The 20,332-nt window shown below is 33.8% G+C and overlaps 3 protein-coding genes across 6 annotated transcripts; 1 reads left to right on the top strand and 2 right to left on the bottom strand.

The window, feature by feature from the left end:
• Positions 1-1,844: 1,844 nt before the first annotated feature.
• LOC138310262 (uncharacterized) lies at positions 1,845-7,052 on the bottom strand. Its single transcript, XM_069251392.1, has 5 exons — positions 6,988-7,052; positions 4,726-5,529; positions 3,498-3,676; positions 2,975-3,056; positions 1,845-2,530 (listed from the first exon to the last, which is right to left on the bottom strand). The coding sequence occupies exons 2-5, from the start codon at positions 5,477-5,479 to the stop codon at positions 2,340-2,342; spliced, it is 1,206 nt and encodes a 401-aa protein (XP_069107493.1). The 5' UTR covers positions 5,480-5,529; positions 6,988-7,052; the 3' UTR covers positions 1,845-2,339.
• A 100-nt stretch (positions 7,053-7,152) lies between these two features.
• LOC138310263 (transmembrane protein 41A-A-like) lies at positions 7,153-16,571 on the top strand. 4 transcript variants are annotated; one of them, XM_069251393.1, is made up of 8 exons: positions 7,153-7,251; positions 8,567-8,774; positions 9,310-9,466; positions 10,225-10,386; positions 11,042-11,180; positions 11,811-13,961; positions 14,041-14,051; positions 14,120-16,571. In XM_069251393.1, the coding sequence occupies exons 2-6, from the start codon at positions 8,665-8,667 to the stop codon at positions 11,984-11,986; spliced, it is 744 nt and encodes a 247-aa protein (XP_069107494.1). In that variant the 5' UTR covers positions 7,153-7,251; positions 8,567-8,664; the 3' UTR covers positions 11,987-13,961; positions 14,041-14,051; positions 14,120-16,571. The 4 variants fall into 4 exon arrangements, with proteins under 4 accessions (XP_069107494.1, XP_069107496.1, XP_069107497.1 ...); XM_069251394.1 differs by lacking the exon at positions 7,153-7,251 and adding an exon at positions 7,561-8,048; XM_069251395.1 differs by lacking the exon at positions 14,041-14,051 and having other exon boundaries at positions 11,811-13,932; positions 14,215-16,570.
• Positions 16,572-18,684: 2,113 nt separating this feature from the next.
• On the bottom strand, positions 18,685-20,091 carry LOC138310102 (acetylcholine receptor subunit delta-like). The gene has a single exon (XM_069251236.1). The coding sequence runs from the start codon at positions 20,089-20,091 to the stop codon at positions 18,796-18,798; it is 1,296 nt and encodes a 431-aa protein (XP_069107337.1). The 3' UTR covers positions 18,685-18,795.
• Positions 20,092-20,332: the final 241 nt, after the last annotated feature.

Below are 20,332 nucleotides of genomic sequence, written 5' to 3' on the forward strand. Positions count from 1 at the left end.
CTAGGTAAATTCGCGAAAATTTATCTCCGGGAATTAACATTTGCATTATTGATTCAGACCAGAATTTCCACACCATTGTCATATCAGCGAAAGTTTATCTTCACGAACCTTTTTTTTTAAATATTAATCGCGAAGTTTAGTAACCATAAAAGAAAGTTGGTCTACAGTCTACAACAGTGCTACCTGTCGCAGTGACAAGTCCATAAAGATGTTCATAAGAATCTTTCCGTGAACATTTTTAATGTTTGACTAAAAGTCAGGACTGTAACGGGAAATGTTCTCCGTGTTTTTGTGTATCTTTGATAAGGAACATACCGTTTTCCGTTATAGCCCTGCACCAAGGAGACAGTAGAAGGTATTTCTGGCGTTTTATACCATTTCTTTGATGTTTTTGGTTTATTTGACTTTTGACCCGACTAGTCTTAAGACTGTTTCCTTCTTCTAAGGCTCCGATAGCAGATTGACCGATGTTCACTGTTGGAGTTTGGTGTTTATTTGTACCATATATGATCCGTTCTGACTTGAAAACATTTCAGGTGACTCGATCCAGAGCATGGTGGTGGAAAAGAGGTACAAGGTGATGTTTATTGACCAGTCATCTCATATGCGCACATTGTTCATGTTAGGCAATTACTCCAACAATGTTAGAGGTATATATAGCACGACGAGACACTTTTGATCATTACGTCGTTTCGGTATTGCCCATCAGAAGTTTCTCAATATCGAGATCTAATATTATTGGATTAGTTTGGCAATGTGCATTCCTATTCACAATCATGTTCTTTTTTAGCCTGAGATACTCTGGCTCTGACACCAGACTTAGACATTATGACAGATAGATATCTAGTTACTAGACATAATGTCTAAGTCTGGTGTCGGGGACAGAGTATTTCGGGCTAGTTCTTATTATATGCTGTCAATTATTATTGGCGTTGTCTAGCTACTGCTGTAGCGGAAAGGATATCACCTTCTGTCTGACTGACATTTCAGGAAAAGTCAGTCATAAGGTAATATCTTTTCCGCTACAACAGTAGCTAGGCGTTTTCCAGAGTTATGTGTAAAGTTTTGCAAGAAAACGTGCATCTGGTACATGTAGTATAGGTACACCGTATTAAGCTTTAATTATAGGCCATGATTATTGGTTTGGACAAACATACACTGCCCTCCAAAGGTTCTGTTACATATGTTAGTATTATCTGGTAATCTACATGTATCTCTTAAGAAAACTCTCGAAAAATTAATTATTTAACCCTTTATCGAAGAACAGTACCGGCTAGATAATAGGTACCTAGGTTTCTCAATTATTGATCAGAAGTAATTTAAAATGTATAGGCTTTTAACCCCCGTGACCTTCGTTGACGGTTAATGTAAGTCATTTGTACAAACTTGGTAGCGGTAGTCTCCACGCCAATAGACTACAGGTCAAATGTATGTCAAGTCTCTGGATATCATGATTAGTTTTTTTGTTGTTTTTAATTGACATTGCCTGGCCAGGTATCATAGTCATTTTATATACAAATGTACATGCATATTTTGCAGAACAAATATGAAAGTATAATTAAGAAGTAAAGAAAGGTGTTATTTAAATAAGGTTACTTTTAACCAACTATCTTTCGTGTACAATTTATTTTCCCAATATTCGCGATTAAGGTAAATTCAGGAAAGTTTATATCTGCGAATTATCAGTTACGTTGACAATATTGGAAAACATCATATTTTGGGTTTAATGTATGGAAAATTAATATCCGCAACCTTTGAAATTGACATCGCAAAAATTAGTATCCACAAAATAAAGTTGGTTTAAAGAACATAAAACCATTTAAAACACAATACATACAAAGCCATTATTTGTATTAAGTTTAATGTGAATTATTGTCACAAGCTCAAGTACACTAAATACCATTATCAGGTTGTTTTATTTTCTTTTATTTCTTTTTATTAAGAGTGACACTATTACATGTAGTCTGATGTTTTTTTCCCCTTCGTTTCTTATTTTTGCAAAGAAATTTGACAAAACGCATACAGTTTTTATGATAATCAACGTTATATATATAGGAATCAGAAATTTGTCTTTGCATGCATAAAAAAAAAAATTATGTCTGTTTAGGGTTACATTTGCAAAAAAAAATAGGGTCAGTCAGTCAGTCGGGAGGATTTTCTTTTTCTTTTTTTTTTTTAATGTCTTTCACTCTAAAATGAGGGCTGGAACCGGAGTTTGTGATCGAAATCCTGACTTTTCAATTCTTTTTGTAGAAAAGTGGAAAAAAATTAGGGTTGGTCGGGTAACCCTAAACAGACATATTTTTTTGTTTGGCCTAATAAACTTGGTTCTAATCTGTTCAGCCTTCTTTCTGAAGTTCTTCCTTCTCTTGGTAAAACTCCTTAAGCCAGTCCATATCTGAGTGTTCCAGTACGTAAGGATTGACTAACTCTTGGTTTTTCTCATCAAATTGAGGTCCGACAGTCCACAGCGTTTCAAGGTCATACATCTCTCGTACTTCTGCTTTAAACACATGCAAGATGATATTACCTGTAAAAGACAATATTTTTTCTCAAAGCATTTTTTCAGGTTGGTAATTTTTTTTCTGTAGAATTTTCACTGTATTTACGGATTTTAAGTCTCACCTAAATATAAACCACAAAGGCCTTCATTACGATTTTGTTAATTTTTTGCACACATATAACAGCATTGGTCCAGGAGAACAACCAATGAAAATTTTAATTGTGATGTTTCGATGACTATAGCTCTGTGTACTTGACCCAGCAGCATTTCCCACTGGTTGTGTAATGAGAACATTTTACCTCCATTAACAATTAAATAAAACCTCTTATAATTGATAGCATTTATGATGATCATTTATGATGATCATAAGTATTTGATTATTGTTTAAATTGAAAATTGGTTCTTTTCTATTCAGACTTAACCCTTCCTCCTCCGTCTATGTCAGATTTTAAGACTGTTTGAATTCCTCACCTAGATCAAAGGCTGCCCACTGTCCTTCGTCTACACCCGATACCAACGGAAATCTGTCAGACGGGTGCTTCTTTAGTTTATACTGAAATGTAGCAACTACAGTGGTTAAAATGAAATAGTGAGGTATCTGCTCTTGACCTGTATGTTTCAAATCTATGGTGATATCATTATTTCACTATGTTTACTCCTTTGATTGCAAACTGTGTAGATTCTTAAAATGAAATTAAGAAATAGTGATATCAATACTTTTTATAATTAATTTTCCAGAATACCAAAATACGTTTTAAACGTACATTCCATTGATTTCCTTTTCCAATGAAAGGATAATTTTTCCAAAGTAATACAAAACATCAATGTCTCTATTGTGAATATGCAACGTCATGATAACGTCAAGTTTTTCAAACCATTCTCGCATTACTTCCTCATAGCGGTATGAAGAAAAAGAATCGTCCCATCAGAAAGTCAGATTTGATATGAAAACAAAGTAAACTTAATCATACAACAATGAGCCAGACAGACTTACAGTGTGTACAATGTCTTTGGCCATAGCTTTCATGTGTCGGTAGGACGAAGCCGTCACAATAACTAAGTAGTCGTCAAGTCTTAGATGGTCCGGCATCCGTATAACACAAACATCCTTAGCATTGTCAGCCTTCAGTAAAACTACCAGTTCCTCCACATCAAACACACCCGTCATTCCCCCTAATAAACAATCAACATGGTTATAGGTAACTCATTTTTAAAAGCATTGATGTCACTATTATTAAATTTCATTGGGATATGAAAGAAACTTTTTATGAATCTGTGTAATTTCAAAATCTGATGAAATTAAAAAATAGTAACATCAATGCTGATAATTAATTTTTCTGACCATTTGATAAAACGATCCCAAAAAATCGATAAAATGAAACATTTAAACATATGTTTCCATGGATTTTCCAAGGGATTATTTTTCCTAATCAATACACAATATTGATATATCTATTGCTATGTCGGGATAATGTGGGGTTTTTGCACCATTCTCAGATTTTTTTAAAAGTATGAAGAAAAAGAATCGCACAATCAGAAAGTAGGATTTAGTATGAAAACGAAACAATCATTATGATTAGTATCTTAAATATCAGGTTTCTGGAAAAGGAATGCTGACATGCTCATCTTTGATTAATTTGCATTCTGTAGTACAATTAAGTCTCCCTATATGCAACTTAACGCTTTCTTTAGGTTCGTAAGTATGTATGGTTTACAAAACCTAATGATACTGTTACACAATCAGTGAAAATTGTACATGGGACATTTCAGTGACTAGTTACTACATGTGTATTGCCTAAGCCTGTCACCTTCAATTGTGTGATACTATAGTTAGTATACACATCGTACAAGTCATTGAAACGCCACACATCAAATCTCCACTTACTTTGTAACAATGTCATAAGTTACATCTCCTCAGGTATCAATTAAACCTGAAGTTGAATTTTAAACAACTTTTAAATTTTTTAATTGGTGTACTCAAATTTCATTACATTGGAATATTTAAATACTTAAAATAAGAGTAATAATACTTTTGCTTACAATTCATCTAGAACTCTATTACTAGTATGGATTGAAAGGAAATATTGACAGAAAACAGATGGACTGTAAGTTGGAGATCATCTGCATTTTGGGAAAGGTAAACTTAAAGCAGCTAGAATATATTCTACTAGCTTCAGAAAAATTAAACATAATTACAACATTTAACAGAGATACAATCTTACGTTTGAGGTCGATCGGCGATTCCCATGCTGGGTCTCTGTCTGGTTCAAATGAGTCTGGGAACTCCTCCACTTCTTCAAAATCATCTCCCTGATCAAGACTAATGAATCCTCCGATGTCCAGATCAAGTTCTGTAGTAGAACCTTGTTCTTTTGAAAGTTTCCCACTATGTCCAGTTTCTGTATCTGATGAAGAATCTCTCTCCTCTTCTGAACTGTCACTGTCACTCGCAGACAATGAGTAATCACTATCACTGCTGCTTTCATCTACAATACTTTTGTTTTTATCTTTGATTTTGTCATCGTTTTCTCCAACAGTTTTTGTTTCACTATTATTTGTACCTGGAGCTGGTGGACTGGTACCAGAATATGAAGAAAAGTCCTCTCTGATTTCTCGTAAAAGATCTTTAAAAAATGGGTCATCCTTCAGAATGTCATCACTTTTGTTGTCATTGGAATGAACTGAAGATATGGACAACGGCGCTGTCTGTTGAGCAGCTGATCTGGATTTCTGTATCGATGGACAATTTAAAGAGGTGGTTGTCCGCCAGATATAAAAGTTTCTGTTTGGGGATATGAGTTTGTGTCTCAGATCCTGTGTTGTTGTGTATGATCTACACAAGTGCTTGTATCTTTTAAAATGTAGAAGATTGCCATGTCTCTGACTTTGAGAACATGAGATTTTAAGTTGGAGACTTCTGGAAGTGAGGGCGCACAAACGAGTGCACACTAATGCAAGGGAATGCAGTTTTTCCATTGGCTATCTGAGTCAGTTCCCTGGATAATTTCTTTCATTTATAAGCATATCTGCAAAACACAAAAAATCAACAATACAAATTATATCTGTGTTCTGCTTAAAATCCTTAAAAAAATTGTTATCTATATAGCTTAGAAATGCAGAGTGAAAATGGAAAACGAGCAACATGTGAAAAATTTAGCAATGTGTAATGTTTCAAGTAAACAAATATTTTGGCATGCTTTGCATGTAATATGCAGTATTGCACTCAGCACAGGTATATACTGGTATATACAGTCAATTTGTACATGAAAAACATTTCTGGGGAAACAAATGTTTTGCTCAAAACTGACTCCTGAAACTTGCAGTGGTTGTTTATAAGAGTGAAGCGTGTTGAAAATCGAAGCTCTGTTCCGGTAACATGTATGTAAGCACAAGTTCTGAGGTTGATGCATACATGGATGGCTAAAAAAATTTCATACTTCTGGTTTAAGCTGTTCCGGTTGAAGCGTTGCTCCAGCACTGCTATCCGCAGTAACGGAAAACATATATATTTAACTAATGCAAATGCATTAACAGGAATAATTATATTGATATAATAATACTAATACTTTTGAAAATTAACCGCTTTGGAACGCAGTTAAAATATCTACTGAGCGAAGTACTGTACTCTAACAATGTTAAGAGGTATACAAAATGTAGCATGGCGAGACACTTTTGATCATTTAACCCAGTCAATATTGCCCATCAGAAGTTTCTCAATACTGACGTCTAATATTATTGGATTACCAAGCGAAGATGAGCACAAGGAATCATGACGTCATAATCATGTCAATAAATGGCACAAAGTCATAGGATAGCACCCCAGGCCTGTAGCACTGCATAGACACAGAAAATCAACGTCCAAATCCAAATCTATGAGTTGTTTTATTATGCTACAAAATTATGTCTTAATTCTTCTTGAAATAGAAAAGTAAATAAACAAGTAGAGCTTCACTCATCCCATATGCATGATGTGCATGATTCATATTAACAAACTTAAACTATTTATTGTTGTTGTTCTTCTAATTACATATCCGAGCTGCCGTCATTGATGACAAATAGGTCACGGTGGAAGGGTGTGATAGGATTTAGTTCAGAATTATTTATTCTTATTTTAGTACAAGATAAAAGATGTGTGCGAAAAAGCCAATGCTTGCAAATCATATCATATAAATGTTTCATTCATATACTGATATAGTCATATAGCAAACCATGATAATGTGCAGCTATTCTTTGACTTATTATTAAATATATGTACATATGGTAGATACAGTCATCATGAATATTGATGCGAAACAGCCTAACAAGACTCTGTGCGGTAACGGTCAAATCGGGGCTCGAACCCGAGACATGACGCTCTACCGATAAACGGGAGCGGAGTGAAGGCATGGTATGTTATTCGTTCTATGTAGTTTACGTTCTATGCAGTCAAAGCATAATGGTGGTTTAAAAAAAACTATATCAGCTAATGTCTGTATGACAACAACCTTTGTACAGCGTGAGATGCACGTCTCGACAGTCTCCAACTTGATCATGGTCGATTAGAAACACTATCAAGAGGTTTAAAAATCAATGTAAATCAAACGTTCAAAAGACTCTGGTTGTGATCGACTTTGTACGGTCAAATTAACGCTTGTTTTAGACGTGTCACACATTCAAGAAATTAAGCTCTGAAATGACAGCGACAGTACACAGATCATCTGGAAAATTGGTTTATACGGTATTGTACATTTATATGCAGATGGAATATAGTAAGTCAACAGGGGAGCTATCGCCGATGTGATGTGTAAATGCCGTCTGTATCGTACATTTTCATTCTATATCAGAAGAATTTCAGTGAAGTTAATGAAGAAATTGGGTTAGGCAATGTTGGACTGTACTGATTTCCCCCTAGTCCGCTAAACCTGCCTATATTATTAGGCTTTTTTTTAATTTATTTTTTTGCCTAATATATATATTAGGCAAAAAAAAATTAATTAAAAAAAGCCTAATAATATAGGCAGGTTTAGCGGACTAATTTCCCCCCTGTTAGCTGTACTGTTGTTCAGGTTGGGGATTCTCATGAAATGAAAACTGATAAAGTTGTTTTAAAAATTGTAATAAAAAGGGCGTCATAATTTTCACAGGGCATCATCACTAATACAACTTTCCACATTATTACTCAATGGAAACATTTTATTTTCTAAATGTTTGTAAAAGTCACAAACAAAATTATCAATAGTTCATACACATGAACATAGAGTCTTCAATCACTTACATGGCCATCTGAAAATTATGACATCCTTTTTCGATACAAATTTTTAAAACAACTTTATCCATTTTCATTTCACAAAATCCTGCATTTGCTTAACAAAATTATCCCTCAAATACAGGACTGTAACGTAACTCAAATGCAGGAGTTTGGACTATCCTGCATATACGAGGTGTCCCCAACCTGTTCCTGTACCACACACACAATCACACAATTTGCCAGTAGTAGCAGTGCATATAGTCTAGCACCATACTAGACTTCAAGGCATACATCTGAATGCTGTCACTGAAGTACTACGTACGTAGCAAACGTTTTATCCCTACATTGCATCATCTTTTATGTCATCTTACAAAGAATGGACACAATCCTGCATGACTCATTTAAGTAATCATTTTGTTACCCAAATGCAGGATTCTGTGAAAGGAAAACACAATGATATTTAAAAGAAAAAAATTCTAAAAAGGTGTCACAAATTTCAGATTGCCTTATTTAAAACTGGTTTTTTATATATTTTTTTGTATATAAACTACAGTGTATTGATTTCTGTTGTTAAGCTTTTAAGTTGTTAAGCTGTTGTAAATAAAGTAGATATCTACAAGTAGTGTGGCAGGTTTCAGTTGTAAATAATGTACATAGTGATTGGTTCCAGCTTCTTGTTATTTTAAAGAATTTCTTTTGAGCTCAGTCAGTAGTGTGGTGAACCAATAATAAACATGTATTATATCTAAAACTTTTCAAAGCTTGTAACCATGGTAGTAATAAGTTTTGAATTATTTTGAAAACAATTATTTTTTTTTTTACTTTTTTAATGACAGATGAAAGTGAAGCAGAACAGCAGATTTAGATCATAGAAATCATAGAAGAGGAAAAGGAAGAAGAAATCAGAGAAAAAGGAATTAGAAACAAATTGAAGATGGCATCCATTTTATGGCTCCCAGTGATAGTAATCACAGCATCTGCTTACTTGTATGTCCTGTCTATAAATGTACCTGAGATGGACTACACTGGCAAAAATTGTACCAGGTATATAATGCTTAGATAACATGCAATGCGCATATCAAAAATAATTAATTGGCAAGTTTTAATGTAACCAATACATTCATACATTTGTAGCTGTAGCAGTAATATATAACTGACAGAGAAGACATTCTCTCATTGCTTAAAAAGGATGACAAATATTATGAACACAGGTAAAAGCTATTATAAATAGTACTTCCCTCTACTCTAGTGAGACTGCCCAGCAAACAGCAGACTGTGGCACAAATATTTGTACAACTTATTTTTACTATTTTGATTTTATTTCAAACTTTCAATTACAAATGTTATTCATCAAAACTCCATTTCAAATATACGCAGATTTCAGAAAAGGATATTTCTAATATTGAACCATCGAATGGCGCTATCTGTGCTATTAAAGCATAATTTTCATATTTTTTTTCTCATTTGTTCTAAAATATTTAGAGTACTTTACAGTATCAATTTTCATCTAGACTTATTAATACAATGTACTTGTATGAAATACGTATGGAATTGTATACACAAAAGACTTCTGTTGTAGTGAGGATCTAAAGTTCCCGCGAAATATCCAGGAACTGACCAGTCTGGCCATCCTTCTGAAAGAATACAAGACTGACCACCTGTCCTACGTCCTCCTATTGTTCTGTAGTGCCTACCTTTACAAACAGTCATTTGCCATCCCCGGATCTGTGTTCATGGTAATATTCTAAAATATTATACATTAAAAAGACATTTTCATATTTTTCAAAATTCTTGGGGAGAAAGTAAATGAACAGCATTTTCAAGCTGAAACACATGTTGTGAATGAACAGCATTTTCAAGCTGAAACACATGTTGTGAATGAACAGCATTTTCAAGCTGAAACACATGTTGTGAATGAACAGCATTTTCAAGCTGAAACACATGTTGTGAATGAACAGCTTTTACAAGCTGAAACACATGTTGTGAATGAACAGCTTTTTTAAGCTGAAACACATGTTGTGAATGAACAGCATTTTCAAGCTGAAACATATGTTGTGAACGAACAACATTTTCAAGCTGAAACACATGTTGTGAATGAGCAGCATTTTCAAGCTGAAGCACATGTTGTGAATGAACAGCATTTTCAAGCTGAAACACATGTTGTGAATGATACAAATTTAGCATTTAATCTAAGAAAGATTACATTAATTTCAATACTGTACTGGCTTTATATAAAACACTTAATTATCTTAAATAATATCCTGCCAAATATTAAGTAATGAAGCAGGTAGAAAATGCAACTAAGATAAGTACAGATGCTCCCTTTGGTGTCCTTCATATCCCCCTTGTACCAGTTTTCATCCTTTTCTCTAGCAACATCTTAATTTCGACCAATCACAAGACCTCCATTTTGTTATCATCACTTGATGTACAGCTTAATAAAACAATGTTTATTTCTACTACATAATGAATTCTACTGATTTTATCCTAACAGAACTTGTTAGCTGGAGCCCTGTTTCCCACTTGGCTTGGTTTCGTTATCGTATGTACTCTGACAGCATGTGGCGCCACCTGTTGTTACACCTGGTCGAAATTATGTGGAAAATCATACATCATCAAGTACTTCCCAGATAAAGTCAGTTTTCTACAACGAAAGGTAATTTCATCTTTGCTGATTATTTACTGCAATTAGAACTTCTATGTTTGTTAATTACATTCTACAATGAAGTTTTTACCACAGTTTGTGTACAGATATTAAAATATTTAAATTAAGAAAATTGTTTTTTTAAATGAAATTTTAGTGATATTTTAAGACCAGAATATTTTAAATTTTTACTTAATCATATTACAATGTATAATTGATAAATATGATATTGAAAAACTGGTACAATCCAAGTAACGCAGCTGCATTCAAAGAAGTAAGCCCACACATAGTCATCACATGTTGAAAGTGTTTATAATGATGTATCCCTTGTGTACTGTTAAAGAACATATCTTATCTGTAATAACATTCATTGCATGTTAAACTTTGCATACTGTATTTTCTACAAGTCTTTGCAACAAAAGTATGAATCCATCATTGTACTAATTAACTCAAAATCAGTTATGGTAATGTCAACATAAGTATGCACTTTAATTTTACATTACTGGTACATGTATAATTATCTGCCCTACGAATAGATATAGAAGGGGAGGGGCGAAATTAGCTAGCCAATTGTATTCATGTTAAAAAAGTGTTGGAAGGGAATGTCCGGCTTATGCACCAGATATTGACATCATTATGATTTTCATTTTCTTGTTTTTGTTTAAAGGTCGAGGAAAACATAGACAGTCTGTTTTATTTCCTGCTGTTTTTGAGATTTTTCCCCATGACGCCAAACTGGTTCCTGAACATGGCATCACCTATTGTCAACATTCCTGTCCATATGTTCTTTCTGTCTGTGTTTATAGGTTTGTAGCTTTATGAGCTTTCATAGAAGATGTATTTATCATAATCATTATTTCTGTATTATCAAATACAATGTATCCTGGTTGTAAAGTTGCAATACTATATATATATTCCGTCTTTGGATATTACAGAGTTATCTCCCTTGTGAGTGGGTATCAATTGTAACAATATTTTTTTGGGAGGGAAACTTCGTCCGTTTTGCCTAAATTTATAATGAACTGCACGCAAACTGATGATGTCACAATAAAATACCTACTGTACCTGCAAAGGCAAATAACTCTGTAATATGCAAATACAGAATATGTCAGACAGTAGCAGACAGTTACTTAAAAAAAACAACTTATCAAGACTTGAATACAGGGGTTTCGAGATCCCAAAATTGAAGTCTGGGCAAAATATGATTTACTGTAACATCACACTTTGACATGATTTTGGTGATGTCATAATCATCAGAAGGTGGGACTAATCGTCGTTAAATAGTACTTAACATTCGTTGTTTTGAGATCTCAAACCCCCTGTACTGATGTCATCAACATGTTTATAATTTGGCTGTCACTCTTTACTAATGGAATTCAACAAAATGAAAACAGCATTGAAATTTAAATCGTGATGTGATATCTTGGTTTTTCCAGGTTTAATTCCATACAACTTCATCTGTGTGCAGACAGGAAGCATGTTATCAGAGCTACGGTCTGTGAATGATATATTTACACCCTGGACGATGGCCAAGTTAGGATTTATAGCCATGATGGCACTCGTGCCAGGACTGGTTACCAAGCAACTCAAAAGGAACATCAAGACAGATTGACACATAAATCGTAAACTTTACGTACCATAAAATATGAATGATTAAATGTTTCATGTTTGAATATTGCAGAGTTATCTGCCCTTGTAGGTATGGATTGTGACGTCTTTTGTTTGTGAGCGTAACGTCATACTTTTCAGAGAAAACCATATCTCTCTCAGAGTTCATTCCAGTCCCCATATGCAATGAGGTGAGACCTGTTAGACTGGATTACCTGACTTAGTACCAATTTTCTCAACTAGGCTGCGCTCTTAAACACTATTGTGTTATCGGAGCGAAGCCTGACGGAGAGTAGGAAAACTACGACAGGTAATCCATTCTCTTACTCAGCTTTTCTCACACAGTGGTGAGAAAAAAAAGCGAGACTTGAAAGCGAGTTTCCGCTCAGAAAACAAAATGCCACAATGGATACCAATCAACAAGAGAGCTAACTCTGTTGTATGCAAAGGAGGAATAGTGATATATTTTAACATTGTTGGTAAATTTAATCTTTTATCAATATGCAGGTGACATTCCATACTTTTTGTGAATACCATATTTGTAAGAGACTTTTATTCTTTATCCGCTAGCAGTCGATTTTAAATTTATATTGTTTTTTAGTTTTGCAATTTTCACAGAATAATTATTTTAATCTGTAATGAATTCATAGAATAAAAAAACCCATTCCATTTTGTTCAAATAATGCCATACACTTCAGTCCAACCAAATCCGAAGTGAATGTCACTTGTTGTTTCTTCAAAGGAAAGTTTTAAAATGGCATGATTTTATTTGGTTATTAAATATATTCTATTCATTTATTTTATTAGAAAAATAAACTGGTGAATTTACATCTTAGTCATGTAATGAAAATATAAAGATGGGTAAAAATTCAAGTTCTGGTAGAGTGTTACTACACATTATGTTTAAACCCTGTTGGTTCACAATCATAATTAAGCCTTAATTATCCCCTGTATGTATGCATGCAGGCATGCACAGAGCCAAAATTTGTTATCCCACATGCATCCATCCGAGATGATTTTCCGGGCTATAGCTAAAAAACGTTTTTACTTAACTCCATGAAACTATCTGTATATCAAGATTAGTAACCTAATTGTACCTTCAAGTTTTTATTTTTTGTTTCGTTACTATGGAAACTGTAAAATCAACAAAAAAGGTAACCATGAAACACATATAGGCCCTACATCAAAATATAATTTATTCTACTGCAGTGTGTGAGGATATTGCTAAACTTTGCGGTGCTTTGTTTGAACTGGCTTGGTGATATTGAACAAATCATGATACATGTGTGAATGAATGAACAAACAAACAGATGAACAGATAATCTGATTGATTAAATGCTATGGAATCTTATTCATTAAATCCAGCTACCACGTGGTATATATAATGTGTATATAATGGATTGCTTAGATTCATTAAAGTTTAAATTATATAACTAAGACATGCATGTATAATTCATGGTTTCTATTTTTGTTGTCCTATCCTTTAGAAGGATCACCTCTTTGCTCAATTTGCCATAAATAACATGCACCAAGACTTGGAATGAATTAGCTCTCAGCTGCTATATGTATCAATAATGTTAAGACAGTGGTTCCTCCATCATAAGACCACCTTGGGGAATGAAAAAGTCAATGAAAAAACAGAAGTGGTCTCTCTTGGGAAGTAACATTAACACAACTATAACTATATTAATGCACAAGACACTGGTGTTATGGGGGAGGGTGGTATGTTGTTAGGGTGGTTTAATATATAGAGGGACGACTGTATTAGTTTGAGTTCAATCCATATTGCAAACTTGTGTGCCAAACATTACATTTATGTGTTCCGATAATATCGTAATTCAAACAGCACAAATGTCTCTTTTACAAAATTGGCCTCTTGGCCATCTTCAGGTACATAGAAATTGGCCAACTTGGCGGTCTTCAGGTACATAGAAATAAAAGCCAAGCTAGGTAACGTGTACATAGAAATAAAAGCCAAGGTAAGTAAAGGATGTGTACAGGTTTGTTGAAATAAAAGGAAAGCTAAGTAAAATGTGTACCATAGAAAAAAAAGCCAAGCTAAGTAAAATGTGTCATAGAACTAAAAGGCAAGCTAAGTAAAATGTGTACATGGAAATAAAAGCCAAGCTAATAAAAGGTGTACATAGAAATAAAAGCCAAGCTAAGTAAAATGTCGGTACATAGAAATAAAAACCAAGCTAAGTAAAATGTGTACATAGAAAGCCAAGCTAGGTAAAATGCATCTTGAACTGTTTGATATGATGAAGTAGCAATTTTTCCATGCACCTGAAGATGCCCAAGAGGTCGAACATTTGTAAAAAAGTCATTTGTACTATTTTGAGTTATATATATTTTCTCCCTCTAGAGGATGATTGTTTGTAATAATATTACATTCAAGTTTAATTTGTGCCTGCACCTGTTCTTGGAGATTGATGAATGAAAATGCTAATCTATTGATAGTTATAATGAGAATATTGTGGAATAAAAAAATGAGAAAATACATAGAAAATGATTAAAACAAGTTTTTAGTGATCAAAATTGAAATAATAGATGTAAGATATGTTTTTTTTTTTAATTTAATAGAAACAACAAAAGAAACATTTGTTCTAGTATACCTCTATCTTTTAAAATACAAGTTTGGTTAATTGGTTTGTTTGATTTAACATCCTGTTAACAGGGATTTAAGGATTTAGGAAGTGGGAAAACAACAATTTATAGTTACAGGAGAAAAAACCACTGACCACTTGTACCAGGGAACTGCAACTTCATTGATTTTCAATATATGATTCAGAGGTAGAGATCTTGTGGTAATTTGCCGGGACGTCTTGACCACTTTGACAAGCAGCCTTATTTTTAATACTCATTGTAAACAGTACATTTTTGATATTTTTTTAAAAATATCTTTTTCTGTTTAATGATCAAATATACCATGTACTGTATGTCTTATAATAGATGTATTGTTATTAGTTTTAACTATTTAAAAATTAATACATATAAATCACTTCGAAAAAAGGTATATCGATAAACCCTTTTTAATAACGATTTCATTTCTCGATAGAATTTTTTGTTATTTTAAACCTGGAATCTTTTGATAGTATTACAAGGGTGCGGCCTATGAAGTGCAAAGCACTTCTAAGGTAACACATACATGAAAATATAAGAAAAAAACACAATCTACAAAATTCAATCCTACACACTGACAGCTTCAGTTTGCGGCCGCCATTTTTTTACCCACTGTAAAACACTTTTATGATTCGACATACCTAATCTTCATCCGACAGAAGCTCAGTGCTATTGCTCTTTATTTGCAAGTGTTCAAGTGATAGACCACCTTCCAATATAATCAGCTGACCAAAAACGGAATATCTGTTACGGAAATAAAAAATTTCTTCTTTTCTCTTACGTGGATTTCCTTCTCTTACGTGGATTTCCTTCTAAAATGTGGGTTTTGGGACAGGGATAGAGTGTGAGTATATCAGAGACTTATATCTAAGTCTATGAATATATGAATAAAAAATAAACAGAAAATTCGGCCCTGTTATTTCCATAAATTGAACTTTTTAACATATCATAATTAATGGTTAACTGAAACATCTGGTTGCACCCTTTAAGGCCTTCCCTTCGGTCATATTGATATTTAAAGACTAGAAAAACATCCTAAGTAATAGAATTAAAAAACAACATTTCACCAGTTTCATCAGTTGACTCAAAATAAAATGTTTTGTTATAATAGTGATATATAACCTAATACTACATATACAATATTATTTAATAATGATGATGTTTAATGTGAAAAAAATATAGTAGGCCAGTAATTACTGTATAATGTTGCAAGTGTCTGTTTATATTAATACTGTTTAATTTCAAAGAAAACTGAAGGGCAATAACTACATAATCCTTTGGGAACAAAAATCCATGTTTTCATTTATCTGTGATGCATATCAATATTTCTACTTTTAAATCCAATATTTTCTCACAGTATTAAATATACAATTGAATATTTTTTTGTGATATATTGTTGCTTTATGTTAATGCATAATTAATGAATAAAACTGTCAAAATGAGTTCTATTTGTTGTTATATATTCTACAGTAATATTCTATGAAATGTTGTTTATGTGCGTTTTGTTAGGTTTAACATTCTATTAAGGGTGAAGGTCATTTTAAACAGCCTCTTGTGCATGTTATGTGAGAATGTCCCGTAATGTATGTTTTGGAAGACTGCACTATATTCTGTGTTTTGGCTTTTGTAATAGTAATCAATCTCACTGAATAAAGATCACATTTGTACAATACGGACACCAATTAAGGTCACACATTTGCACAATATGGACACCAATTAAGGTCACACATTTGTACAATATGGACACCAATTAAACTCACACATTTGTACAATATGGACATCAATTAAGGTCACACACTTTTACAATATGGACACCAATTAAACTCACACATTTGTACAATATGGACACCAATTAAGGTCACACATTTGTACAATATGGACATCAATTAAAGTCACACATTTGTACAAAATGGACACCAATTAAAGTCACACATTTGTACAATATGGACATCAATTAAGGTCACACACTTTTACAATATGGACACCAATTAAGGTCAGGCCAAAAAAAAATTATATGTGTGTTTCAGTTTACATGACTGAAAAAAATAGGGTAGGTCGGTCGGGATTTTTTTTCATTTATTTTTTTTTATTTTTTTTAGGAGGGGTGAGGGAGGGGTCAAGTGGCTTTATAACTACATTAAAAAGTAATTTAATAATACATGTAAGTTGTCTTTCAGGTTTTAGACTGGCTAGAAGCACAGGAGTTTGACGTTCTGTCAATAATATATAGTATACATATATAAAAAAATACCCCTATATACTATATAGTATATAGGGGTAATATATAGCATACATTTTTTATAAATGTATACTATATATTGTTGACAGAACGTCAAACTCCTGTGCTAGAAGTCTTTTATTTCTCATTACCATATTCGTAATTGAACTTTATCTGGATAAACTTAAAGCATGCGTAAAAATCTAAGTTAAAAACTTCATACACAACATTTTGGTTTTGAAAAAGTGTGATAAAATAGCTAGGGTCGGAAGTAAAAACTAGGGTTGGTAGGGGTACCTGAAACATACATATTTTTTTAGGCCTCACACACTTGTACAATATTGATACAGATTATGGTCACAAACTTGTACAATATGAACATCAATTAAGGTCACAAACGGGTAAAATATGGACACCAACTAAGGTCACAAACTTGTACGATATGAACAACTGTTAAGTTCACATACTTGTACAATACGAACATCAATTAAGTCACAAACTTGTACGATATGAACAACTGTTAAGTTCACATACTTGTACAATACGAACATCAATTAAGTCACAAACTTGTACGATATGAACAACTGTTAAGTTCACATACTTGTACAATACGAACATCAATTAAGTCACAAACTTGTACAATATGGACAACTATTAAGGTACACACACTTGTACAATATGGACACCAATTAAGGTCACACACTTGTACAATATGGACACCAATTAAGGTCACACACTTGTACAATACGAACATCAATTAAGTCACAAACTTGTACGATATGAACAACTGTTAAGTTCACATACTTGTACAATACGAACATCAATTAAGTCACAAACTTGTACAATATGGACAACTATTAAGGTACACACACTTGTACAATATGGACACCAATTAAGGTCACATACTTGTACAATATGGACACCAATAAGGTCACACATTTGAACAATATGGACACCAATTAAGGTCACATACTTGTACAATATAGACACCAATTAAGGTCACACACTTGTGCTATATGAACACCAATTAAGGTCACACACTTGTGCTATATGAACACCAATTAAGGTCACACACTTGTGCTATATGAACACCAATTAAGGTCACACACTTGTACAATATGGATACTAATTAAGGTCACACACTTGTGCTATATGAACACCAATCAAGGTCACACACTTGTGCTATATGAACACCAATTAAGGTCACACACTTGTACAATATGGATACAAATTAAGGTCACACTTGTACGATATGAACACCAACTAAGGTCACAAACTGGTACACTATAGACAACTGCTAAGGTCACATACTTGTACAATATGGACATCAATTAAGGTCACACGTTTGTACAATATGGACATCAGTTTAAGTCACACACTTGTACAATATGGACACCAAGTAAGGTCAAACACTTGTAAAATATGGACACCAAATAAGCTCACAAACTTGGTCAATTATAGACACCAATTAAGTTCACACACATGTACAATGTGGACACCAATTAAGGTCACACACTTGTACAATATGGACACCAATTAAGGTCACACACTTGTACAATATGGACACCAATTAAGGTCACACACTTGTACAATATTGGTAGCCCTTCATCCCAGCATGCAAATATAACCTTGAATGAAGGTTAATGCCATTCATTTGAACACACTTGGTAGACTTTCGTCCCAGCATGCTACATGTCCAATGTCAGTACCATAGGCACATGTCAAAGGAAATGATGACAATTGAAAATGCAATAAAAAGTGATGTCACATGATACCTTATTTCATTTAGATACATAAAATGACATCGGATCTCATGACATGAAAAAGAAGCGAGAACAATGATTTGCATTTTTATCCGATTATTGTAAGTACGTGTATTTGCTTGAATAGAACAGTATTGCGTAGTGTCAATATTGTATGATGAATTTGAAATCATTGAAGAAAGATAAGAAAAACACATTGCTTATTGTACATTAACTGTTACCCATTATGTAGCCGCTTACAAACAGACCAAGCGTTGTGACTACATTTGTGATTAGGAATAACCAGAAACAAAAGAAATCAATTGCTGCAGTCACGTCTGGCCAGGTAAATTCTTCTATTGTTTCCGGCTCTTCAGCTTCTGTTGAAGGTAGTGTTTCCGAGTCTTCGATGGGTGGAAATTCTCCGGTTTTATTTCTAGTTTGAAAGATCTTCGCATCAGTATTACTCACATTGTCCACTTTCCTGATTGTTTTCTTACATTGTAGTCTTTTGCTCAGACGAATCATGTATCGACAGAACTTAGGAATTTCCTGTGAATCTTCGCGGTAATGAAGTCGTAACTCGGCAGTTGTAATCATGACAATTGATGTTCCCATTACCATAAGTACTGTCAAATACATACTCAGCAAGGACATTGTAGAACTCTCCGGAAGTGATGCACTAACAATCGTAAGGAAAACGGCAAACGCCAGATATACTGTCATGACATAGCCCATCTTCTCCCCGCTTTCGATAGGAAGCACAAAGACAAACCCAGAAAGCAATGACAGTAGCACAATAGGAAGGACCACGTTATTGAGAATATATTGGGGTTTCCGTTGGAGTGTTACTGTGAATGTAACATAAGCTCCATTATGACTAGAAATTGACGCGGTGGAATATGTACCAATGAGTGACCACTCACTGTTCTCCTTATAATCATACAACATTATACCGTTGTTTCCGACTTCAATTTCAATATCCAACAAAGGATGTGTCCAGACTCCGAATTTTAACGAACAAGTTTGCTTATCAAACGGGAAATATCTTATATTGATAGCGCATTTCGTCTCGAACACCTCAAACGGGCGCCAAATAACTTGCCCGTCGGAGGTAATTGTAGTAAGTATGAAATTGTCTCCAAGTTCCTTCAGTTTGGTGAAACCATTATCTAAGGAAATATCGGGTTTCCATATAAGGTTCTGTGGAAGGTAGATGGTGTGAGTATCGTTATATGTTGGCGAATCCCACTGTAGATTCTCATCATTCCACATAATAAACAAAGATCCTGTGGAGGTCATTTTTTCGTTAACCTCGTCAATTTCTGTTATTCCAACTAAATCCAAATCTACAAGAAGTTTAGTGGCTCGTGAAAAATCTGAAACCGGACGAACATATTTGTTGTAAGAGTTGTTGATAAATATATGTGTATAGAGTTCCTTCACGTTTTCACTTGTGGTCGACCCAACATGACAAGGCACAATGATAGCCACACAAAGAACCAACGTTAGTGTACCTCCTCCCATTTTGAGATGATCTGAGTATTACAACTCTAGCTCTGCAATGATGATTGGCCCGATGACATAAAATTGTTCCGTCATTTTACGCTCACATACAAATGAGCATATGGTTTTCTCTAATATGGTTGGTATTATAATTTAAGTTCCTTACTTTGATCAAATACAGATGAAGAAGCGGCGATATAAATATTATTTTTAATATTCCACTCGCATACACCTACATGTATGATGTATCATCTGTTGGGAC

The sequence above is a fragment of the Argopecten irradians genome, chromosome 16, assembly GCF_041381155.1.
Source record: "Argopecten irradians isolate NY chromosome 16, Ai_NY, whole genome shotgun sequence".
Classification (NCBI taxonomy): domain Eukaryota; kingdom Metazoa; phylum Mollusca; class Bivalvia; order Pectinida; family Pectinidae; genus Argopecten; species Argopecten irradians.

Bases quoted from the DNA above. Each gene is read 5' to 3' on its own strand.
- LOC138310262 (XM_069251392.1), bottom strand. From the start codon at position 5,479: ATGGAAAAACTGCATTCCCTTGCATTAGTGTGCACTCGTTTGTGCGCC. The intron at 3,677-4,725 runs GTAAGATTGTAT...ATTGTTTATTAG, and splicing joins ATCGCCGATCGACCTCAAAC to GGGGAATGACGGGTGTGTTT. The intron at 2,531-2,974 runs GTGAGGAATTCA...TGTCTTTTACAG, and splicing joins GTGGGCAGCCTTTGATCTAG to GTAATATCATCTTGCATGTG.
- LOC138310263 (XM_069251393.1), top strand. From the start codon at position 8,665: ATGGCATCCATTTTATGGCTCCCAGTGATAGTAATCACAGCATCTGCT. The intron at 10,387-11,041 runs GTAATTTCATCT...TTTTGTTTAAAG, and splicing joins TCAGTTTTCTACAACGAAAG to GTCGAGGAAAACATAGACAG. The intron at 11,181-11,810 runs GTTTGTAGCTTT...TGGTTTTTCCAG, and splicing joins CTTTCTGTCTGTGTTTATAG to GTTTAATTCCATACAACTTC.
- LOC138310102 (XM_069251236.1), bottom strand. From the start codon at position 20,091: ATGGGAGGAGGTACACTAACGTTGGTTCTTTGTGTGGCTATCATTGTG.